Consider the following 26,265-nt stretch of genomic DNA (forward strand, 5'->3'; position numbering starts at 1 on the left):
GTGTCCAGACAGAGCAGAGCCATCCTCTGGAGAGCATCTGCGAGTTGCACTGCCAGGACCCACATTAAGACTGCAGATGTCATATGAGTCCCCTCCCTCCACACAATCCTAGTAGTCATGTCCCTATGCTCTGGGACAACCATTGCTGTTTTCTTCTGTCCTCAGATCTCCACATCCCTTGCAAGGCTTGGCTGATGATCCTGTTTCATATATCACAGCGAAAACAGATACAAATGGTCAGGGACGACCTCTTTCCTCCACTGATTTCACCCGCCTACACTTGTTCTCATCCTCTGCCTTTTCCCAGTGGCTCTGGAGGAATCTCCCCTGCACTGCTCTTGGGTCAACCCCCTACTTTGCTCCTGTGTCATCCCATCCCTTTCCACTTCCTCAAGAGCTCTTCTCCTGCAGTTACCCTTTTCTCCTCAGCACCTGATTCCCCCTTTACTCAATCATCCCTGCGGCATGTCAACCTGTCATAGCATAACCCATTTACCAGCTACAACTCCATTTCGCTGCTTGTTTAAAAGCAAAATTGTCTTGAACAAGTTGTCCATACTCCATGTCTCCAATTCATCACTTCCCTTTTTCCCTCAACCTATTCTCTTGGACTTTGCCTCCACCACACTTGAAATGACTCTGATCCAGGTCACCAGTGACTAGTGTCTTGCCAAAGGCAAAGCCCTCATCTCACTCAGCCTCTCAGCAGTGTTTGACACAGCCAGTCACTTCCTCCTTGTTTAAACATTTTGTTTCCTCTTGGCCTCCATAAGACCACACCTGCCTGGTTTTCCTTTCGCCTTGCTCTTGTCCCTTTTGGGTCTCCTTTGCTGGCTCCTCTTTGACCAAATCTCTCCAGATTGTGGGACCCCAGGGCTCTGTCTGGACTTTTCCCCTATCTGCAGTCTCTACCTAAGCAAGCTCCTCCAGACTTATGATTTTTAAGTACCATGTAAATGTTTGATACTCTCAATTTACATTTCCAGCCTGACCTTTCTACTTGAGCTTCAGGCTATTATTTCTAATTGCACCATTAGTGTGGACACTTACATGTCTGAAAGATGTCTCAAACTTGCTATGTCTAAAACCAAACTCTTCATTTTCTCCCCAAAACCTACCCTTGCCCCATTTCAGGAAGTGGTATCTTCATCTACCTGGCTGCTCAGTCCCCAAACAATGGGACCATTCCCAATTCCTCTCTTTCCCTTAGTTTCTTAGAGCTGATGTAACAAATTGCCTCAATCTGGGTGGCTAAAAACTTCAAAAATTTATTCTTTCACTATTCCGTAGGCTAGAGAGATCCAAAATTAAGGTGTCAGCAGGCCATGCTTTCTAAAGGTTCCAGGGGAAAATCCTGACTTGCCTCTTCCTTGCTTCTGGTGTTTGCTGGCAATCTTCAGTGTTCCTTGGCATTAAACTCCAACCTCTGTCTACATCGTCACATGGCTTTCATCCCTCTGGGTGTGTCTGTGTCCAAATTTCCCTCTTCTTATAACAGCACCTGTCATTGGATTTAGAACTCACCCTAATCCAATTTGACACCTTAAATTGATCACATCTGCAAAGATCTTATTTCCAAATAAGGTCACATTCACAGATTATGAATGGGCATGAATCTTCAGGGGACACTATCCAACTCAGTGGGGACTTCTACGCCTGATTGATCCGCAAGGCTTAGCCCCTCCCACCTCCAGCAAGTCTTACCATCTGCTGCTGCCAACCTGCATCACTGGAATCACCTCCTCGCTCCTGGTCACTCCTCACACTGCACATGCCAGCCAGAGTAACCTTCCCAACATGCAAATCAGATGATACCATTCCCCTGTGGCTTACCAATACCAGAGAATAAACTTCAGCTCTTTAACTTGGCTCGGCAATTTTACCTGCTCTCCACTTTATCTCCCTTTTCCTGCCCCTTTAGTCACTGGGCTCCAGCCACACTGAGCTCCTTTCCGTCCCTCAGTCATGCTCAGCTGTCCCAGCCTTCTCATTTCACTTTTCCTTCTGCCTGACACGCTTCCCCTAAATCTGCACAGGACAACCTCCTTTCCGTCGTTCACATCCCCACTCTGTGTCCCCTCCTTAGAAAGGCCTTCCCCACCCCGACTTAGCTAATGTGCCCTTTCGCCACATGACCCTATTCACCCTTCGTATTTTCAATAATTGAATTTACTTTACTTCTTTGCTTATAGATGATAGTACCACTGGCATGATTCATTATTTATCATTTCTGTCTTCCTCTAGTAGAATGCAGATCCCGAGAGCAGCTAATTAGTTTCCCTTGCTCACCGCAGTACTCTCACTCCTGCAAAGTGGTTGCACAGAGATGCTCAGGAAACAGTTTGTGTCTGACTAAGATGGGCTAGCTTTGGGCTGTGTATGTTTCATTTTCTAATGTTCAAACCTACCGTCTTTGGACATTAAAACCTTTTTGTACAAATTCTTATGGGGAGGAAGAGAAAATGGCCTGTTTTTATCTTCCTTTCCCAGCCCTCTCTAAAACGCTCTGCTCTGGCTTCTTCAGACGATCTCAGCTAATTTTGTCCCCCTGCCCAACCCGTTGCCATACACAGGCGCATGCGCATTCACAAGCTTGTACGGGCTTTCCACGCACCCTCTCTGATAAGAAGCTGTCACTCGCTGCCCCCATGCCCTTCTCTACGGAAAAGCACTTCCAGAAGTGTGTGTAGGATTTTGTAGAAAGAAGTATAAAAGGGTTTTAAAACTTATTATTATTTTGGTTTGTGGGGAAGGTTTACCTAACGCTGAGGATGTGAATATTGTTCCACATCAGGCTTGTGTGTCACATCTTACCCGGTGGAGGTAGCTGCTGCCCACCAGGGATCTCAAAGTAATGTGCAGAAGAATCTTCTTCCCCTCCTTTTTCAGATGTTGATTATAAAGTTGAGCAGAAAAGAAAATGATCAGGAAATACAAAGTTTGTTCCTTTTTTTTTTTTTTTTTAGTGTTCCTCATATTAACCATTTCTAGAGCATTCACTATATTTTCAAAGGCCTTTCTGAGTAATACTGATTTTGCTGTCAAGAAACTTTGCCCAGGAATATTATTTCTCTTGAACTTCTAAAAAGATTGTTTTAGCTTTCCAACTGGTTCATGTTCTTGTCTCCCACAAATCTGTCATCACCTTTCTGTGTCTAACCTATATCTTTCCTTCTTGCCTCAGCCATTTTTCTGGAAGTCATTTAAACTTGCTCATGCTGTGGCTTCACTTCTCATCTAACTCTCAGATGTCCCCATTCTGCTTTGGTGGAAGCCACCTTCACCCGTCATCCCGGCAGTGTGTTCTTGTTGCATTTCTACACCAGCATAAAAGCTACTGGCAGCAGTGGTGGGGGCTGAAAATGATATGGTCACCACAGGAGCAACTTGCTGCTCCTTGTGAACAGACATTCCTGTGGTGCGCTTCAGTGGGCAAAGCCTGCATTTTAGAGTCGCTAATCTGGCCATACATCCTGGCTCTGATTTTATCATCTGTGACCTTGGGTGGCTGTTGGACTTTCTGAGCCTCCCTTTTCTCATTCAAAGAACATGGAATATGTTCTATGGAATTGTGAGAATTAAAAGAAATAAGGCACAGTTTCCCAATAAGTTTTATTTTCAACTCAATATATAATCATTCCTTTAAGAATCTAAACAGCACACATTTTTTAAAAAAATAAATCTATAAGAACAATTCATTTGACAGTCTCAGTTACTGATTTTCCTTGAAAGATGAAAGCAAGAAAAAAGATATTGATTTTACCATTCTTCGTGTATTTTTCATTACAAGTAATGATAGACCTGCTGAACTTTTCCTCAGTCTACAAGGTTGTGTTTTTTAGGTTAACCTGAGTAAGGAGAAGAATTTAAAAACTGAAGAGTAAGGACACATTTATAAAAAGGTAAAAATAGAAAAACAAACAAAAAAACCCCACTCTGCCATATCGATTCATTGCCTCATTAGCATCTTGCCAATGGCACCTGTAAAGAACTGCCCCTTCACACTCCAGCCATGTGCTTTGAGTGGGAGCTTACCTCCCCGTCCCTACCACGGCCACAGTGGTGAGTTCATGGAAGGCACACCATGCGGTTCATGTCAGTAAAAAGCAAGGATTTGTTTGGGGGGCTCTCTTTAGAGAGCAAATTCCATGAGAGCAGGGAGCATATCTATTTGTTCACCTAGCATCTACACAGTTAGTACCTGGGACATAGTAGGTGCTCCACAGCACCTACTATGGTGCTATTATTGATTGAATAATTAAATTGTGGATAGACAAAGAACAGAAGGACAGAGGGAATGGAGAAAGGAAAAATAAGAGACAGTAGCTGCAACCCATGTATGCAACACCCAGACTTAGGATGGTGGCAAGAGAATGGAGAAGGGATAAACCTGACAGATACCACCAGAAGTTAACAGCTTGTTGACTGAATGGAAAAAACTAATGAGAAATGAAGAAGAATAAGGTTTCCTACCTAAGAGGCTGAAACCATGGTTATCCCATGAAGTCAATGGGAAAGTTAGTATGGGGAGGAATTAGAGGGAAAGAATTTGATTTGGGGGAATATTCTTATGAGTGGAGAATGTGTCAATATGGAAATGTCTTGCATATAAGGGGTTTGGGGAAATACTGGAACTGGAGGTGTCAGGATGGAGGGCATAGAAAAACCCTGAGAGAGGATTATGTACTCAAGGGAGAGAGAACTGAATGGCGTCAGGAGACACCAAGAAATGAGGCAGAGCTGGACAGACTGGAGGATGGAGGAGAGTGAGGAGCATGTTCAGTGACAGAGCAAAGACAGAGAATGACAAGAGGAGAAGCATTGACATATGTCAGTAAAGCACAGACTTAGTTATCTAGGATTTCTGGGAAATTAATACAGGCTGTTTAAACAAGTGCTAATTGTCTAAGTCAGTCACTTTCAAACTTTTTTATTGCAACCCTACTATAATAATATAATAGTAGGATGATTTCCAACTCTAAGAAATACAACTTATAATATAACCCAGGATACACACACACAGACACGCACAATTGAAACAGAAGCTTCCCTAATGAATACTTACCTTCACCACGTACAATTCACTCAGACAGTTTTCATCTGTTTCATTTTTAAAATGCTGATCAAAACACATTAAATTGACTTTAGTCCCCATTAATATGTCATGGCTGGAAGTTTAAAAAGCACTGGTCTATATAATGGTCGTGAATGAAATGTAATGAGTTTGGGAAAAGAGCACATGTTGAGGAAATTTAATTTCCAGTAAGGCAAGTAAAGGTTTTGCCTTACAATCCATGGCAGTATGAAACATATCTTCTCTGAGGGTGCTATGGTCTCATACTTCACAATTTAGAAGAGAGAATTAAAAGGAAAGCATTTACTATCCCAAAATACCATACAAACACATAGTGTCTCCTCTTGTATCTTAAGTGTTGTTTTAACAACTTTGAAGAGAAACTTAAGGCTTCAACTTTGGATGCTGGCAGGGGTGTGTAATTAAGAGCACTCTGGCTTTGGAAATGGATGGATCTTGGCTCAAACTCTGGTTCTGACACTTATTAGCTCTGTGACCTTTGCCAAGTTTCTTAACCTTTTGGATTTTCTGTTTCTTTGTCTGTAAATGAGGATAACATTTACCCTACGTGATTGCTGTTATGGTTAAAGAAGCCGCATTGCTTACTGTACTATACTTAGCACTTGGTGGGCATGCTATGAATGGCAATTATTATTGTCCATAGTTTTGAGGGTTAAATTATAGACCATTTGTAAAGCTTCTAACACAGTGCCTGGCACAAAGCAGCAATAAATATTCATGATATTTCCATGACCACAACCAAAGAGTAAAAGTAGAACTGTAATCCAGTTCACAGAAGTATACAAAACAGTTATATGATTTTGTCTTACACAAATTTTTTTAGAAAAATATCTACTGGGTAAAGCAAAGTACATTGACAACATGGATGATATTGGTCAGATTGTGTCTCATTTGTATAAAATGAAAAATGATGTATCACTGAAATGGCATCATTCTTAATTCCCCCACCTATAGAACCATTAAAATGATCACAATGCACCCATTCCTTAAGCCTAAATTTATTAAGCACCTATGATGCCAGGCACTGGGGATAAAGACACGACACAAACCAATTTCTAGAAGTAGATTTAAAGTAACCAATAGTTCATGTTCCCCATGCCCCAGGTAGCCCACCCCATGAACCATTGATATCAATGTTATCCCTTCCTGTTTTGTTTCTAACTGATTCTATTCTAACTTTCCTTACCAAGTCAGAAAGATAAAGATCCTTCGTTGGCATTGATAATAGCTCTGTGACCACTTCTTGATGTGATCTACTGTTGATGTTAAAATACTGCACCATGTTCAAGAATTCCTTTTCTTTTACAGTTTCTTCCTTAGGTTGCCTCAGGGTGGCTCTAACTGGACTAGCGCCTAATCTACCTGTGTGTAATCTTATTTCCATGTCACCATTATTTCTACTTGCCGCTGACAAAGTAGGCAGTGAAGTTGGCTGAGTATCACACCCTTTGAAGAGCAAAATGGAAATTTCCCTTCTTTTCCCTACTTTTCAATCCCCTTACCTTCCTGCCACTATTTCCTGCTTGTGATAGCTTTCAAATAAATAGTCATCATGGCAATCTCGTGAAAGAATGGTCTTTATTCAGATATGTGGCATCTGCAGAAACTTTCAAATAGCTTTTATTGGGAGCAATGCAATTTTTGTTAAGAAAAAATGCCTGCCGAGTGCCTGCTATGTGTAAAGCTGACAGGTCCGCAAAGAAAATCTCTTCATCAAGCAGTGTGTAGTCTAAGAAGAGAGATGGTTATAAAGGGTGGAATGGCTCACAGGGCGTCTGGGGGAAGGTCCATAAAGTTAAATCTCATTCCTAAATTCACATGTATGGTGATTCAGTTCTTATCGGTTTTTCAGATGGCTTGGTTTGCAAAAATCGGGCAGCTGACTAGTGCCTAAAACGGAAAGAATATGCATAATTTGGAAAGTCAGGAATCTCGGGATAATAGACTTTCCACATGAGAGCGCAGTTACTGAAAACAGTACAGATCTGATGGACACCATACTCTTCATTTCCTTCCTGAAGGACCTTTGTCACTGCTTGATCAACACATGGAGGTCTTTGGTCTTAGAGAGAAATGTGCTCTCGATTCTATCCAAACCACTTGACAATTTAGACATGCCCTAAACCAGACACACGAAGAATCATCTATCTGAGGGGCATACCTATAGTAGACCCAGATAGATCAAGTCTTATAAAAGGAGCTGTTGTATACTCATTCACTGTGCTGTCATGTGTAAAGATGAGCATGTGTTCTTGCTGTAATATAGACATTGAAGTCCATGCCAACATGCTTGCAATCAGACATGCTCATTGTTAGGTTCGGAGCTGAGAGAGAGAGACACACACGAAGCCTCAGGTGTAGCAAAATGCTGTTTATATTGAGCATCTTGGTGTAGATGGGTGGATGTAAAAAAACATCCACCCCGAGGGAGAGGAAAGCCTCGGGTTTTATGGAGGGTTTTTCTGGGGGGAGTAACACCTGAAGAGACAGAGGAGGGGGATAGCTTTGTCCTTATCAGGGGGATAGGAATGCCGGCATCGCTGCAGCTATCTGTGCTTGAAGTTAGATTTATAACCCTGGACTCTCCAGACTCCTGCGGCTTTTGTTTCACAGTCTTTATGCTATTTTTTTTGGTTCCCATTCTAAATAAACCTAACACTCGTCTCACCATGTTTCACAGTCTGTAAAGCTATGTGATCAGAGCAACAATTTTCTACAACTTGCCAGATTTCCTCCTGGCAAGCTACCATCTAAATTGAGAGCTGCCTGAACAATATTTATTTCTGAATTTAAATATGAATTTAAATTTCTGAATTTAAGCATAATATGGCACAGCTAATTGGTGGCCATAACCATGTGGAAGCCATTCTGTCCTAGGATCATTCATCCACCCTCAAGGAGTCCTTGTGCCATTTTTTGGAAAAGCGAGTAGCAAATATTTGCAGGGCTTTCAACATTTTTTCACTTATCAGGTGTGACCAGCACAACCAAACTCTGCATACACTAGGAGAATTGATTTTTCTAATATCACACATCTGGAATACATACTGTGTGTCTAAACATAGGCTGTTGAGACTAGGACTATCTAATAGTTCTCCTGTCTGAAATTCTTGGTAGTGGTAGAGGGACGAGGTGGAGAGTGTCAGGTTCCGGATCCATGTGTCTACCCTTCGTTGCTCATGTGGATGGCACGTGTGTTCTGTAATTTTGGACTGTGAGGGGATTTCTCAGTGGGGACCCAGTTCAAGCTGAGGTTGAGTGTGTGTCCCTCTGGAGCAGTTTTATGTGTGCTTTGGTTGGGGTACCCAGGGGTATCGTTGGCCTGAGCCACTTTTTATTTTGATTTCTGATCTGGAGGGCAGACCACATGACAGTTGTTCAGTCTGAGCATCAGACCTCCATGAGGTGGGCTGTGATTGTCAATTCTCAGGGGGGCTGCTTTGTCCCCTGACCCCTCTGCGATCCAGGCTGAGGCAGGTAAGTATCTTAGTTGTTTCTACTTTTGAGTAGGAATTTTTTTTCCCTGGTATACTCTTTTACTAGGGGCTGGTCCTTTGAGAGTTCCAGCTTTGGGTGAAGAGTCTCACTTCCCATCTGCCTACTCCCACTTCATGAAGCCCTAGGGCTCCTTCTCCTAAACGTGATACCATGCTACTAGTCACCTCCCCTCCCTCGGGGCAGTGTGGAGGCTTGGCTCTGGCTTTCACATCCTTCTGTGTGTCTACCCTGAACAATTCCTTACTTTCTTGGGAACTCAGCTACTCATTTAAAAGGATATTTGTTATGTCTTACTCAGAACTTCAAAGTTTTTAATAATGAAAGAGTGTTTTCAAGGTATTTTGTCTGCCAAGAACACATCATCACCATCATCTGAGAGAATTTAAATGTCTGCTGGTGGGTGGAAGATGCCTGTCTACGTTCAAAAAGGAGTGAGGAGAGGGGGCCTCTGTCCTTTAGAAACGTACAGAATTTTTTTTTTTTTTTTGTCTAGGTCTCTCAGCTCCCAGAACTGCTCATTCAGTCATTTGCTCAAGTATCCTTCCATTCATATCTCATTCAGCAAATACTCAGTAAATTCCTACTGTCAGGCTTTCATTCATTTCTTCAGCAAATACATATTGTGCATGGCATCTGCTCTGTGCCAGATAGGTGCTTGTGCTCAGCAAAAAAACACACTAGCTCCTGTCTTCATGGGGGACACAGAAATTGATCAGATAATCACATACATAAGTGTAAAACTGCAAAGGCACACAGCAAATGTGTATGCTGCTGTGAAATATGCAATGCGAAATTTGTCCAACTCAAGCTGGGAAAGGTATGTTTGGAGAAGTGAAATAAGAAGCAAGAGTAGCTTTCACTGAGTAAAAGGGGAGTGATAATTGTTCCAGTTCTGGAGCGGTATGTGCAAAGACCCTGGGGTGAGGATGAAGGACTAAAGGAAGGGTGGTAAGGTGGAAGAGGAAATAGAAAAAATATGATTCCAGCAAAGGCTAAAAGGAGTTAGGACCAAACATGGAAAACCTTGTAATCTGTGTTAAGGAGTTTTGTATTTCATGTAAAAAGCCATCAAAGGGCTTTATTTATTTATTTATTTATTTAAAGACAAGGTCTCACTCTGTCACCCAGGCTAGAGTGCAGTGGTGTGATCATAGCTCACTGCAACTTTGAACTTGGTCTCCCAAAGTGCTGGGATTACAGGTGTGAGCCACCGCGCCTGGCCCATTGAAGGGCTTTAAACACTGAAATGGCCCATCCTAATTTTCTTTCTGAGATCTTAAAAGATCTTTCTGACTTCAGTGAGGAAAACAGAATTGACAAGGCAAGAATGAAAATAAAGACCAGTTGGGAGGTCTCCAACTGCTGTAGACCATCTGAGAGTTGCTGGTAGCTCAACCCAGTTTTGGCTTTGTAGGTGGGAAGACATGGGCAGATTTGAGATTTATTTAGCAGGTAAAATTATTAGGAAGCAGTAGAGAGATGGGACAGGAGTAATTCCAAAGTTTCAGGCTTGCATAACTGGATGGATGGTGGTATTTCTTTGCTAAGAGAAGGAACACTAGAACAAGGCAAAGTTTGGTGGAAATGCCATGGGTTTTTCTTTTGGACATATCAAGCTTGAGGTGTGTTTGAAACATGTTAGGGAAAAGATGAAGAGGCAATTGGATATATGGGTCTGGTACTCAGAGAAGAGATCTGGGGATATAAACATATGAGTAATTTGCTTATAGATAATCATTTAGGCAGTGGGCCTGAATGAGACTTCCTAGGGAGAGAGTATAGATGATCCCTTGGCTATATCCCCTGGGACATGGAGGTTACTGGCGACCTTAGTGGGGGCTGTTTTGGTGGTGAGACAGGAGGAGAAGCTTGGAGTAGGATGTAGAGAGAGCAGGAGCTGAGGAGATGAAATCAGTGAGTAGAGACAAGTTTTTCAAGAAATTTGCCAGTGAAGTTACATAAGGCCTTAATAAATTTTTAAAGGAAATATATCACCTAATTATGATTGGAAGGCAGAATCTGTTAAAACAGGGAGTCAGTGGAAAAACATTGAAGTGGTTTCTTGGTAATGAAAAAAAAAAGTAGCCAAGACAGAGACATAGCCTGGCACATAGAGGACTCCAAGGCAGTGAACCAATATTGAGCTGTATTCATAGCTAACATTGATTGGTGCTCCCTGCTCTGCCGGTGCCATTCTAAATGCTTAACATGTAGTAAGAAACTGAATCCCACAGCAACTCGATGAGGTGGGTATACTCATTATCTCATAAGGGACATGAGGAACTGGTCACCAGAGAGATAACCTAACTTGCCAGGATGTGAGAACAGTGATTTGAACCTAGGCAGTCTGGCTATAGAATCCATGTTTTTTTTTAATTCTTTTATTTCATTTTTGATTGACCAATAATACTTGTATATATTACATATTTATGGGGTACAATGTGATGCTTTGATATATGTTTACATTGTATTTTGTTTAACAAATCCATTGCCTCACATACTTATTGTTTTTGTGTGGTAAAAATATTTAAAATCTACTCTTTTAGTAGTTTTGAAATGCACCATTCTTAACCACTGTGCTATATTGCTTCTCAATACAGGTATGCATGATAAAGTATTTGTATCACCCATGAACCAAGATATGGATTCATCCATCTGCAAATATTGAAAATGTTATTGGCTATGTAATCACTTTGAGGCAAAAGTATAAATTAACGCTGATTCAAATACATTATTAAAATTCCTTCTTGGCTTTATATTGTAGAATAAGACAGGCATACATGGGAGTGTCATTAGAGCAGCTTTAGCTTGAATTGTTTCCTTTAATAAATGTGTGCATATTATTCATTTAATTGCACCTGTAATTACGTGGTGGACTTGCTGCTGGGAGTATAATAGGTAAGTGAAATTCACTACAGTCTGAAGCCACTTGCACCTCTCTACCAAAATGTGTCATCTGTTAATTGCATTAACCAATATCCAAGAATAGGTGACCTTTTTCCAGGTCCCTGGGGATTGGCTTTAACTACAACCTGTGTGTGTTTCTTTTCCTCCTAAGGGTTTAACAACACCGAGAGAACATGTGACAAAGAGTTTATTATACGGAGAACAGCCACCAATCGAGTACTGAACGTCCTCCGTCACTGGGTCTCAAAGCACGCACAGGTAATTCGGTGGCCTTGTTCCTTACTTTCAAGGACTTTTTAAAAAGTTGTTACACATGTAAAATACCTCCTGATTCTTTGGAGTTAGAAGTTGGAAACCTTGAAGTTGGAATGTAGGAGGGGAGCAAATAAGATAGACACGCAGATCAAAGCAGACAACATCCAGTTTTTCAGATCTACAAGTGACACAACAGGGCTCCTCTCCCCCTCGACTTCTGAGGCAGCAGGACCACCTGTGAGCACTGGAGCCCTGGTGGGGCCACTGTACTCTGCCACCTGAGAGCACCTTTCATAGGGTTTTCTCTGTTAGTGGAGCTATGCTTTGAGAGGTCACCAGCTGTAGTGGTTTCCACCCCCCACTCCCCACAGCTCCCCAACCCCAAGAGGTAAACCTCATGGTGTCCCTGGAGGTAAACAGCAAGTGCCTGCTGGAGGTAAACAGCAGGTACTCCCTGGAGATAAACAACACCTGGCAGCCGGAGACCCTCTGGTATCTGGTCAGGGAGTGTTTTCTCATTCAAGAGATATTTTGACTCATGCCCTTTGAAGTTTTGGTTCCTAGTACTGTTTTTAAATTGTGTCACACTGCCAGGACACCCACATGTTATCTATTTATGTGTTTTTTTCGTGCAAGTTTGTAGAATTTATAGCCCTTTCACAAAATAAAGTCAGGCCCCATTTTGCCTCGCTGGTTCGATGCGTGGGCAGTGCTTTTCTTACCCACTGCCAAGTGACAGGCTGGCCCTCCTGGGCGACGGCTGCAAGGAGAGTTTTGGAGAGAGAGAATGGAGCCCTGCATGGCTCATATCAGAACATGTGAAACATATCAAATTGCGGGCTAGCTAATGAGTATCGTGCATTATACGAGAAAAAGGGAAGGTGCTCTTGGGTCTTTATTATATTCTCAAAGGCTGTCAAGGGTCTGCTGCACAGTCCTTGGTAATGACTGTGTATTTGATAGGGTCACCACAAGGGCCAGGCTCCCGACATCCCAGTGATAAGAGAATTTACTAATTAGGAAAAGTGGGATTTGGGCCTCACCACCAGTAAGTCCATAAGACTTCTTAAATAAATAAAAATGGGTCTTATGTGACTCAAATGCCAAGACTCATCCTTGGCTCATTAGCAGTGTTTAGTCTCTCCTCTCCGTACTCCCAGTGAGCTGCTGGGAAATGCATTTTGCCTCATCACAAAGCATGATAAAGGTGTTTCTCCCCTGTCTGATTGTCCATCCCACTCCTCTCTGGTATTTTTTGCCCAGCGTCTTGACATCTGATTGTGGGGGGCCCAGGGTGGCTTCTGACATGCTCGGTGGCTTTGATAGACAAGGCTGAGCAGGTTCTCTTCCCCGGCGTCAGCGTGACCACAGCCAGTTCATGCCCACATGCACCAGTGTGCCAGCGCTGGGTGTGCCTGGCCTCCACTCCCTTCCTCGCTTCTAGATCTTTCCTCGGGAACCCTCCGCTGGCTTCCCTGTCAGACCCACTTACCTTTTCTCAGTCTCCAGTACCTTCTTTTTCTAATTATCTCAAACAAGAATCCCTCCTAATTCATGGATAACTCTTACAGTAGCTAGATAAGTACTGTAAAGCAAAGGACAAGATGCTGGGATTGTTTTATGTCTCTAAAGAGAACTCATAGATGGGGAGAAACTGGTGTGCTGAGCCCCTCACTCACAATGAGGAGTTTCATGTAAGCTTTTGCCGTCTGAATTGTTTGACAGCTCCACTGTTCAGACAGTTCAGATGCTTTGCCACCCAAGTGACTTCCAGCTGTGTCCACACATGAGCAAGAACTTCCATCTCCAGTTCTGAGGAGGGATCCCAGCTCCTCAGACTCTCTCTCTGCGTGAGGGGCCCATCTGAATGGTATAAACCGCTCAGGCGTCTGGTCTGTTCTGCCGTGACCATTGTATAAAGTACAGACCCCGGGTGTTTACTTTGCTGATGTGCCCACGGACATTCTTGCCCCAAACTCTTCTGTCTTTTTTTACTTTCCCCACATTGGTGAATGGCCTTTGGGGCTCTGTGGTTGGTTCCTGATGTCCTGGTGTAACCTGATCGTGTGTATATCCTATCACCTTCCTCGTCCCAGCGAGTTCTCAATCATCCTCTCTATACAGTATATACAAACATGCGGGATGTTTCTGTTACATTTCCACTCATTGGCCATTGCTTTAGGGCATTTTTTTTTTTTTTTTTTTGCCAGCTTGCTTGTCCAGGTTTCCTTCCTTCCCTTTACTGACTGGCTTCTGGCCACCTGGTGGTCCTTCAGCCTCCACAGTGGGCAGTCTAAGGAACCCAGGCAGGCTCTTGGTAACAAGTCAGTAAACGGCTGGAATCGACAGAGCTGGTCTCAGCTTATGGTGCTGGGAACGTCATGTGGCCACTGCCTCCCTCCCCGACCGTGGGCGTAGCGTGAGCCATCTCGGCCCAGGTGAGGTGTGAATGTGGTCCTTGACTTCATGGACCAGCAGACCATTATGCTGCTTAAAGAATAAAAACCCATCTTGATTCCTTTATCCACGTTTATCTAAAGGTCTTTGCTCTCCTAAAGCAACATCCAGCTGTAAGATGGGAGTGCTCATCTGAAAACCTCCCTTATAAATCTGACTCTGCCAACTAACCCTCACCTCTATTATCACTGGTTTTCACATCATAAAATGAAGGGCTTGGAGAAGATGATTTTTAATTATCTGATTCACTCTGTTGAGCCCACTTAAGGAAGAATGTAGCATTATTGTGGTAACCTGAGTACTCTGAATCAGTAGCTTTTAAAAAAATGAGTAGGAAGTTGTACTCATTTCAAGAATACAGCCAAGCATGGTGACAATTGCCTTTTTTCTCACATGGCAAACTACCCAAGGACACCACTTCAATTTGTGGAAACAGAAAAGCTACAGTGAAGGACCCAGATGTAGATTTGTCCCCGAATAATCTAGAGATTCAAGTCTACCACAAATAGACATCATGTATTTATTTCTCATAAAGGGTAACTAATATTGGCAGATACTACCCTGAATATTATTCAGGAGAAATACGAAGTTGCAGAGGTATTGGGGATGGGGTGGGGAGGTGGGGGATGGGTTTTCTGGAGAAATACAAGTTCCCTAGGATATCATCTCCCAACTCTCTACCCCCACATGGTGCTAGAATAGCATTTCTTCTCCTGGAAGCTTCTAGCCTTTTCTTTAGTTAATATTTGGTGAAGCTAGAATGTTCCATTTTGGGGGGGTTCTAAAAATCTTCATTTGTTGATACATTCTGGCCGGGATACTCCTTGTTTTGTTATATCTCCTCACTCACTGTTGCCGTGTTAGTTGAAAGTGAAGCCACAGGACCAAGCTGGGTTTCTCCCATGTTGCCTGCCTTGTGTGTGGATCAGCAGAAGTTGCAGCAGCCCAGAGTCAGGGGAAGCTGTGTGGTTTTTTTGTCTGTTTGTTTTAGAGACAGGGTCTCACTATGTTGAAGACCAGACAGGTCTCAAACTCCTGGGCTCAAGTGATACTCTCTCCTCCGCCTCCCATAGTGCTGGGATTACAGGCAGGAGCCACCGCGCCCGGTGTCCTTATTCCAGCCCTGCCACCACAGCTCCTGTGGGGCACTGAGCTGGGCTCTCAGCCTCTTTGAGTGTTAGTTTCCTCTGTGAAAATGAGAAAAACCATCCCTGCTCTAGCTCTCCCAAAGAGGTGGTGAAAATAAAAGGTTATGTTGAATTAAACATAAATCACAATATAGACATGTGCGACTAAGTCTCTTACTTACATCTAAGGACAGGAGAGATGCACATTTTATCTCCATACGACTAGCCAGTAAGGTCCTTGCAGACAGGCTTATCTCGTTCATCTTTGTTTCTCCTTTCACATAGTTCTGTGACACCGGCCACATGGCACATGCCCAGTAAATAGTTGTCCAGTCGAGTTTACATTTTAATGTTGCTGTTGTTCATTCTCTCCTGGAGGTCATTTTCTAGCCTTTAAAGTTTCCACAGTCAGCCAAGACAGAGACTATAACCACTAATGAACCAGAAATCAGGGCTGTGTGTGTAGACGATCTAAATAAAGGAAGTGTTTTCATTAGGTGCCCACATGCTTCTCGAGCATCTCCTGCTGGGAGGCCTTCTGTATCATTTGCACAACTCCCAGGTCCCTGCAGCTGTTGGAGCTGCAGAGCTTTTAACCAGATGCTTCTGTGATTGCTTTTGTCTTCTGTGCACAGACAGACAGGCGAGGAACTTGGAGGATGGCTATAGACAATTCTGATCCACGCGCGAGTCTCTGTCAAAGGCCTTGCATGTATAATCTGTAGCAATTTCAGTTTGCCTGAATTATCTTATTGACCAACCAATTCTGAAGAGATACTCTGTCCATTTATTTGAGGGATTTCACAGCCCCTGGGATGGCACTGATAAAGGAGCCTGCAGCTGTGCCCGCAGGCTACAGCTGGCATCATCAGACTCTGGATACTGTCTAAATGACAAGTGGCCGAGGATGAAACAATCACACATTTTCTTATTGTAGGCTTAAGGGAATGTTTTAAAAACGTGAGATCAGACAAAAATGACCTACTTACATAAAACTCTCCTTCCCAAAGGAGTTTTAGAGAGATTGTTGCTATTCTTTTTCTATTTTCTCACCTCCTTGATTTATTCAATGAATAAGACCTGAGCCCCAGCGCATGCCAGGCATGAGAGTGGCTGTGAGAGTGAGCAGGGTCCCTCTGGTCTCCCCCTCAAGAAGCTTCCAGACACTGGGCAGAGACACCCTCTGAGCCGTGTCCTCTATGCAACTGCGTGTGTGTCATGCTGTTAGATCTGGTTCTTATGACCGTCTCAGACTCCCAGGCAGAGGACCAATGGCACAGGAGGAGGGACAGAAGGCAGCAAAAGCCCGTATATCTGTAAGGACGTTACTAGGCCACCTAAGCAAGACAAGCTGAGAGCTCGTGAAATCAATCCCGCTAGCAGCTGTGATCACCCACCTGTGGGAAGTTGAGGCAGGACAGGGAGGGTGATTTCCAGAGTTGTCAGTGTACGTTCTCTGCCACCATGGGGAAGGGGAGGACAGGCTTCCTTTTCATGTCAAGCCACATGAGAGACCCTTCACGACACTTCAACCCAACTAGCCTCCCCTGTGTAAAGGTGAAAGGTGCTTGCCAGGCAAAGTGAAGAGAGGCGGCAGCAGTGGGAGTGAGCTGGATTCATGAGCACTCTTGTGAACCAGGGGGACCCATGGGGTCCCATCCAGGTGACCTGCATCCTGCCCGAGAAGACTGCTGGAGGGGTGACTCGAGCCCCATACACAGAGTCTGGAGGAGGTAGACTACTGGCAGCCTGGGCCTGGGGAAGTTGAAAGTGACTCACAGGAGGACAAAGACTGCTTGGGCCAGGGAGCTGGCCTCAGGTCTCTAGCAGAGAGGTTCCAAAATCCCACTCAGGTGCCCACAAGAGGAAGAGCTCTCCACTGTCCACCTGCCACATCCAGAGAGAGCCAGGGCCAGGCTCCCACTGGACCATCACCTCAAACTACGTCCTTTCCCCGGACCTGAGCCACAGGGCCCAAAGCAACAGCAAGCAAGTGGAGGAGGTGGTGGAGAGGGCAGAAGGGGCCCCGTGCAGGCTGCCATGCTGAAAGCAGGCCAGGCCAGGGCAGGAGAAAGACTGAACTGAAGCTTTGATTAATATACTGGACTGGATGTTTGGATGGTTAAAATGAGACCATTCTTGTAACTAAAAGGTACTGGATGACTTGGGTACCTGCCCAGAACTACATGCAGGGTGACCCACAGAGCAGTGTCCTGGAACTGGCAAGAAGAAGCAGTAATGCTGTTTGATGATTTCATCCTTGTTTAGGATACAGGAAGTGTAGGGTCTCTTGGGACAGCAGTTTCATAGAATCTATCAAAATAGCTCAGATATTGTATTTCTAACTTCTACATTCATTTTATGGTGAACAAAGAGATGTGTATTTAGCTGATGATGAAGAACTCTTGAGTTTATACTTCAGTTTACATACTTTTGTGGGTTTAGAGCTATTACATACTTCATATAAAGGGCACTCAACTTAAGTGTGCAGCTCAATGACTTTCTACCTGTCTACACATCCATATAACTACCACCCAGATCAACATCTGGAACATTTCTAGCACCCGAGAGGGCTGCTCCCAACCAATACCCTACTTCCAGAGCATTGCCCAGTTTTCTCTTAGTTTTAGTATTGTCCTTATTGACATCATGCACTTTTTATATATTCAGAGTAAAATTCTTTATCTGCCAAATAATATTCATTTCTCCAATTTGTTCTTTTACTTTTAGCTTTGCTTATTATACTTTTTACACATATATACCCTTTTCCCATCATAAAAGGGTTTTATATATACTTTGTCCCATAAACATACAAAGACACACAGTCTCTATCAGTCTTTTGTTAAAATATATATTTCATAACACTTTCTGAACGCAATTACCAAATGAGTGTAGTCTCAGGCATAAAACAGGAATTGGCAGCTGTTGCCACACTACTCTGTAGTCACTCGTGGCAGCTGAGTTTCTATCTGCAGGAATCACAGTGAGTGTTGAACCCAGGCCCAGGCTGTCTATGCAGCACAAGTGTCAAAGCCAGAATAGCCTTTGGAACCCTGTAGGAGACGCAGGGGGGAGGGGGGAGGGCGGGGGCTACAGAGTTGGGGTGATCTGGACCGGGCGCCCTGCTCTGGCATTTCTTGGCCACATGTCTGAGCAAGCGATTTAGTTCCTCCGGGGCTCCATTTCATCATCTATGAAAATGGGGAGAATTCCACTTTTTCCTCCTGGTGACTTTGAGGATTACATGAGGTAGAACAGAGTAGCCGTTACAGGTGGGTGCCCTGGGTAGAGGTGGCCTTGTGAAGGTGGTGTCCCACCAAACCCTGACCTTCAGGCAGACAAATGCTGTTGCCCTCACCAGACCAGTGAGGCAAGTAAGTCTCGGAGGGGTTCAGCAGCACTGCCCAGTTAGACTTTCAGTGATGGTGGAAATGTTCCACATCTCTTGTGTGCAGGACAGTGGCCTCTGGCCACATGGAGCTAACACTGATCACTTGTGATACAGGAGCTGGAAAACTGAATTTTTTTTTTTGAGACAGACTCTCACTCTGTTGCCCAGGCTAGAGTGCTGTGGCATCAGCCTAGCTTACAGCAACCTCAAACTCCTGGGCTCAAGCAATCCTTCTGCCTCAGCCTCCCAAGTAGCTAGGATTACAGGCACATGCCACCATGCCGGCTAATTTTTTATATATGTATTTTTAGTTGTCTAGCTAATTTCTTTCTTTTTTTTTTTTTTTTAGTAGAGATGGGGTCTCGCTCTTGCTCAGGCTGGTCTCGAATACCTGAGCTCAAATGATCTGCCTGCCTCGGCCTCCCAGAGTGCTAAGATTATAGGCATGAGCCACCGCACCAGGCCAAAACTGAAGTTTTAATGTTATTTAATTTAACTAAATCTAAATAGCCACATGTGCCTAATGGTTGCAGTATTAAAAGCACAGTTCTAGACCTCTCAAAAGCACAACAGGGAAACAGACCCAGCTCCCAAAAGCCCCCTGAAACAGGCCCCTGCTGGGTGGTCTCCATGCTGGTGGCAGCAGTGAGCCTGCTGACAGGGGTACCTGTGTTAGATTTATGGAGAGGAAAGCCAAACCTTATGGACCATCAGTGTTGGGGTTCTAGATCTCAAAGAGAAGACAGGGGCTTTTTCCCAGTAAGGAAACAAACCAGTGAACATCCTTCTGTCCCGCAGCCCCTGGCCACGGTAGGTGAAAAGGTGCATGCTGGTGTGGTGGCCTCTGCATAGTGTATTCAAGGATCTCAGGGATCAGATTTTCCCCAAAATGTGAGTTTATACCATTCATCTCTCCTGTTTGTTATCTTGGCAGATGACAGGGACCCATGTTTAATTTTTTTTTCTTTCTTGCCATTGCTTAGCAAAAGGCAAAATGCAGCATCAAATTAGAGCACTGAGTTCAGTTGTATTCTTTGTTCCAAATCTGAAATGGAGGTTGGGCCAGGACAAGCACAGTACAGAATTTTTGGTGTGGGTAGAGAACGAGAGGTGTAAGAAACAGCCAGCTACTAAGCAGGCAGCTCCTGTCACCTCTCCTGACAGCTCCAGGCCCGCTGCCAGCTCTGCCCCTCCTTGTCCATGCCGGCTCCTGCTAGCCGGCCAGGGGGTACTTTTCCGTCCACACTCCCTGCCCAGTCACTGCCCTTGAGCACTGGATCTTCCCTTCCGCTTGCAAGGCAGTCCCAGCGTGTGGAGGCCTGACCTTTGAGCTCTTGCGGGGGTGGGGGGGGTGGGGAGGGTGAGAGGGTGGGGGGGGTGGGAGGGGGGGGGAGAACGCCTCCCTGGGCAGGAGCACTATCTGCTCTATGGGGGTTCTTCTTGTCCCAGGTCTCCTAAGATGCTCAAGATGTTACAAACCCCCTTCCCCAAGTCTTCACCACCGCAGAATGGGGAGACTTCCAGAGGAGATGTGTCCCTAGTCCCCTGAGTGAGGAGGGAGCATTGGATCCCATACAAATAAGCTGGGAGCCTTTAGCCAGATGTGGTGGCACGTGCCTGTAGTCCCAGCTACTGGGGAGGCTGAGGCAGGAGGATCGCTTGAGCCCAGGAGTTTGAGGTTGCTGTGAGCTATGATGATGCCACTGCACTTTAGCCTGGGTGACAGAGTGAGAACCTGTATCCCCCCCACACAAAAAGTAAATAAAGAAATAATGTTCTAGGAGCCAGCCTGAGGTTTGATATTGTTTAATTATGATATGGGCACAGGGTATTTTATAGGTGGCTTGAAAACGTAATTCTTAGAAGGTCGTTTCCTCTGTGAGAATGTATTCTAAATGACAGACTCCCAATTAAAATTTAAAAAATAACAAATACCATCTTTCTTACTATATATCAAGCACTGTTCTAAGCAGTTTTCAAGTATTGTTGTTTACTCCTGACTATACCCTTTTGAGGGAGGGGAGGTAGATATTGTTATTACCCCTGTCTACAGATGGAGCAACGGAAGCTCAGACAGATGCAGTCGTTTCCCTGAGATTACACAATGGCAAATGGCAGTGCCAGGTTTCACACATGTGTGGCTGCACAGTCCTTGCTCAGAACCCCTCATCTCACAGCCCTCCGTTTTGGCGGCCAGCCCCTGAGACACAGGCTGTAAAAACCCACTTCTGACTCAGAACAAAGAGAATATCACACGTGAACACTGCCAATGCTTTCCCTCTCTATTTCTGAACCTTTCCATAGGAAAGTCACTTTTGTCCCAGACTCTATTTTGTGTTGCCCAAACAAAGGATTTGTAAGTGCCAACGGCAGTGCAGGGATTTATAAGTGCTAAAGGCAGGGCGGAGCACTGCGTCCCTTTTGATGACCACAGCAGCGCCTTCCCGGTCAGATGGCGACAGCAGTCACTTGTGCAAGCCTCCTCCAGCTGCTGGCCTGTAGGAGGCACAGTGAGAGCTGTCCATGGTGCAGGGCCAGGAACCCCCACTGTTCTTAGGGCGTTGAGACCGTAGACATCCCTACCCTGGCAGGTGGATTAGATGCTGCCCCACTGCTCAGGGACCCACAGTAACTTCTGAGACTTCTAGGGCCTGTCCCCAGCCAATGGGAGCCAGTGGGGATACCAGGAACAAGAAGATAAAATCTAGTGTCAATGTGAGATACTGACAGCCTTGAAATATTTCTTTTTTAATGACAAATTAGTTGTCTACTGCTTCAAACTTGCAACAAGCTTTGGACAAATACCCAGTTTGGAGGATTATCAATGGCCTGTATACTTTTTATGTTAGTCTCGCCCTTGTTAATCCCTGCCCATTCCCTTCTAGCTGTCCACACCACTTCCTCTTGACCTCTGCGTATCTCAGCTAAGAGATCCCAGACATCCACCAGCTACACACCAGGGTTTGTGCACAAACTCAGATTTCCAAAGAGAGCAGCCAAGATGAAATAGAGAAAGCTCTGTCTAATTAGTCTGGCCACTTCAGGTCCTTTTGGCCCCTTCTGATTTCCTGGACACATAGGCTGATGTTTCCTCCACCCCTACGGTACCTGAGCCTGCAGCATCACTTCCCTGCCTTTGTGCTCGCCTTCTCCTCTCAGGACAGACGGTGTAGGCGTCACAGTTCATTTTAGGTCCTCAGAGATCCCTGGGTCAAGAAGGACTCCTGAGAGGCCAGAATTTCACAAACCTGAACACGAGTCTGGATCCCAAGGTTAGCTAGTTTCCTCACTGTAAAATTGGCAAAATGATCTGTGTGGAGTTCTAAGGCACAAATGAATTATTTGTCATATTTCTCTGGAAAACACAAAACGTAAGAAACTAGTATCTGATATGTATGGATTTTCTTCCTTTCCTTCTTTTTCTTTTTCTTTTTAATCCTAAAGGTAGATTTTCATTCTCTAACTCTTTTTCTCTGGTCCAGGGAAACAACCAACCAAGTATGAAAATCCTAGTTCCTTTAACTATTTACCGAAGTTTTTTCTTATCTTTAATATATCCCTGTTGTTATCTTTTAAACTCTCCTTATGGAGAGACACTTATACCAGGATTTATTAAGTAAGTGTGAACTAGATTTAAGCTTTTAGGAAGCTTCAGTGTCTTCAATAGAACTTACCTTCAGTTTCCATTACTTGCCAAGACAGAAATTTAGTTTTCCCTGTAGAACTCGTGGGGTTCTTTAACTTTCTGTGGCTGGATTTCACTGGCAGAGAAATCACTGAGAAGCACCACAAGGGATTTTATGTACATCAATAGCTTATCCCTGTTATAAGAGCTTTCTGATGCAAGTGCCACGGAAGTTCAGCTTATTTTTCCTAATTTGCATCCCCTGCTCTCATAATTACCCCTAACCTCAGAAGCAATTCTGGAGACCATGGCATGCAGCTGAGTCCTCAGTGTAGGGAATGATGGCCAGTGACATCATCCAGTCCTCATTAGATCTGGCTGGGCCTAGATCCATGCTCTCCATCACTTTAGAGCTGCCTCAGGACACCAAGAGTCAACTTAATACTTGTGCAAGCCAATTTAATACTTGTGCATCTGCTGTGTCGTTCAGGTTTCATGATTCTGCCCCACGTTTTGCCCTTCTCTGTGAGGTCCTCTCCTTCCCGCTCTGCTCCCAGATGTCACTAACCTGTAGCTTCCAATCTGTTTGCATAAAGTCTCTCCTTGGATGAATGTCAAAGATGCTACTTCTACCACGTTCCTCTGATTGCGTCTTCTCCATGGGGAAGGAATGATGTATATTTTCCTATCAGCTTTCTTCATCAGTCTTTTTCCCTCCATGGATCAGAATAGGGAGAAAAAAAATTTTAACTAATAGACTACTTTCTAGTACTTTCCTAAGGCTTCTATTAGAGTTAAACTTAAGGATAATTTTGTTGGCAGGTGGCATTATTTAAGAAAGTTTTAAACATCAGGATTGAAGCCAGCCCTTCTAGGCTTTTCTTTTTCGCTCTAGTCTTTGTCATCCTCTTGAAAGCTACAATCCATATAAATTAACTTCCCATCTAGAAATCTAATGGAAAACACAGCTTCTGAAAATTTTCTCTATTTTTTTTTTTTTGATAAATGCTTTTTAACCTGACTGATTCCCTTTTGAGGCTTAAATATATAAGCTTGGGAGCTATCTGATTTCAGGGTTGTGGGTAGTATTTAAAAATTCCTATAACCACAGCTGTTCAGAACCAGAGGCTGAATTTTATCGAGTCATTCAAATGCAGAGTCATTTGTTAGAAAATGATCGCATAAATGGTTTTCTGGATTTTTTTTTTCCTCTTCTCACTGAGTTGGTGTCATTCATTGCCATTTGCCTCCTCCCAGTTATTTTTGTTCTAACATATCTTCCACATTTTGCACTGTGCCTTCCCCTAGTTTCCTCCCACTTTACATCTGCTAAACTAATTTCCCAAACCTCCAGTTTAAGAATTCGGTAGCGTATTACCACTTGTCTCAAAGTCAAGTACCCTCCCCATGGACTTTTGTCCATTCATTCAACAAAAATTCAGGGCTTACCAGAAGCTTTGTAAGCACTGTGCTTGCCCGACTTGGGGTTTAATTATATCCAGGTTTTACTACCTGAAATATAAGTTCCTAGATGCTAGCCAGGTACACATTTCCTGTATATTCTGTTCCTCTTTGAAGATTCAAGAAACTAATGAGTAAGTAATTCATGACTAATAAGTGTTGAGCATATATTGGAAAGTTTAGAATTACTATGGCATTGCTTTGCAGAGTTTAATTCCAAACTTATTGCCCTTTCTTATGTTTTTCAATTAGAATGTTCTTTTTCATTGTGTGAACAATGAGGCTTTCAAAATATTTTTACAGTTATGCAACGGGAAATGCTGGCAAACCCTGCCCTTTCACTTTTCCAGAGAGAAGCCCTGATTGAGAGTCACTGTAGCCCAGAGGTGGCATGGACACAGGCAGGCCAGGAATGGTGGCCGGTGGGCAAAGGGAGCAGTGCTGTACAGGGTGCCCCACCCCAGCTTTTAGCCAGCACAATCTCCCCTGCAATAGAGCTTCACTATTGAAGTTCTGAATAAAGGTTCCTCTCCTCAAAAGACTTGAAAACCACACTGGTTTAGAGGCCTCTTATCTCTAGTCCATTCAAATGAGGAATCAGAGGTGTGTGGCCCAGACCTGCCTCTGCTGATCTGCACACCTCTTGAGATGATCACTCAGTATCTTTGCCTCAGTTTTCCAGTTTGCAAAATGGCCCAATCTAATCTAAATCTATACCACAATTTAAATTTTTCACCTTGCGAAGTCAAAGAACACAGAAAACAGTAGCATGCTTTTCATTTCTCTAAAATCATTAAGTGAAACCCCGGTCTCTTTATTTTTGAGCCTAGCACATCCTAAGGCCTTCCTTTATGAGCTCTTTGTTCCAGGTTTTAAAATTGTTTGTGTGGTTTTAATCCACTCTGCAGTATTTCCACTTTCCTTTTAAAATCTCTGGCCACTGTTAGGAATACACTGTACTGATTACAATGAGAAAATTACTCTCATAATTCTCTTTATCTTCAAACTGTGCTTATTGAGTCAGACTTTCCCAATGTCCTAGAGTTCCCTTGGCCTCATGTAGTAAATTACTAATTATTACCCTGCTCTCCTGAAAGAATGAATGTCATTTCCACAATGCCCAAGCTATCAATAGGGATTGGTTTTAAAGTGCTAGAGAATCTGATTTATTGCTTCACAGATTATTTTTCTGTTCTATGATCTAGTCTTATTAATGCAAACTAGTTTGTTCAGACTGGAAACCAGAGACTGAAGATCCTTGTCTCAAATAGTGCAGGTGGGAAGTAGTTCCAGGTTCAGCAACCGTTTGACATTTCAGCCTAGCCTTCCCCAAGCCAGCCAGCACTAATTCACTGATCGCTGCTTTTCCTCAAGAGGCTGTGTGGTGTAGCGGTTAAAAACTCAGGCTTTAGCCAAGACTGCCTGGGTCCAAGTCCTGGGTCTGCCACTTGCTACCTGTGTGACTTTGAATAAGATACTTAGATTCTCTGCACCTTGACTTCCCTATATGTAACATATGAATAATGATGGTGACTATGTCACAGGATTGCTATTGAGGATTAAATTAGATAATAAAGCGGTGAAAATATTACCTAGCGTGGGGCAACCCCTCACTAAGTCTTGGTTATGACTGTAATTACTCCAGGAGTTGTTTATCAACCTAGGGAAAAATCATATATGATTTGCTAATCATGTGTGAGTCAATAAAATCTTGGTAAAATAGCCTCCTCTCGCACTAGCTTATCTCCCTCAGAGGATTCTAACATCATCAGTTGACAGTGTTTTTGCTCCTAAGCATTTGCTCGTTCCACACTCCATTCCCGGACGGTTTTGTCGTGCTCTCGGCTGCAGGGGTCGCCTCTTTGATTGAGGTGGTTCCCAGACCTGCATTCCAGGGTGGTTTCTGTGTTCCAATCCTGTCTTCTCATTCTTGCTTTGCGAATTGGAAAACAAAAACTAAACACTGCTGCTGTGGTAACTTCAGTGAATACTATGTCAGGGTGTCTTGGGTGCCTCGGGTCCACGCACCCGGCGCGGGAGGCTTTGTGTGGTAACCTTCTGCAGGCAGCTTCTCTGCCCAGGGCTCTGCCTGCCCTGCAGCCGGCGGGTCCCGCCAGGTCCACGTCAAAGGCGGCTGCGGACTCGAGTGGCAGCCGACCCCGGAGCGCCATCGTGTGGGCGCCCGGCGCATTCCCTCCGACAAGGCGCCCCGTGGCGCGTGTGCCACCCAGCGTTCTCTCTGCCCGTTTCAGCGCTTGGCGAAATGCAGCCAAAAATGACATTCTGGATAGTGACAAAATGGCTGTCAGCCAGACTTCTTGTGAATGACTGAGCTCTGGATTTAATAGGGCAAGTATGTTTTTTGCTGTCTTAGATTTCTTTTTTATACTTTTAACTGGGATTTTTGAACAACCAATTCTGTATTTTACATGCAGTTGTAAAGAATGAA

The 26,265-nt window shown here is 44.0% G+C and overlaps 1 protein-coding gene across 2 annotated transcripts in view; it reads left to right on the forward strand.

Annotated features, from left to right (window-relative positions):
- The window catches only part of RASGRF2 (Ras protein specific guanine nucleotide releasing factor 2), a 213,431-nt gene that overhangs the window by 161,097 nt on the left and 26,069 nt on the right, over positions 1-26,265 (forward strand). For both annotated transcript variants that reach the window (XM_012766816.2, XM_012766818.2), the window contains exon 18: positions 11,652-11,758. In XM_012766816.2, coding sequence (XP_012622270.1) covers positions 11,652-11,758 — 107 coding nt within the window. The remainder of the gene's footprint in view (positions 1-11,651; positions 11,759-26,265) is intronic.

This window comes from Microcebus murinus, chromosome 11, assembly GCF_040939455.1.
Source record: "Microcebus murinus isolate Inina chromosome 11, M.murinus_Inina_mat1.0, whole genome shotgun sequence".
NCBI classification, from domain to species: Eukaryota; Metazoa; Chordata; class Mammalia; order Primates; family Cheirogaleidae; genus Microcebus; species Microcebus murinus.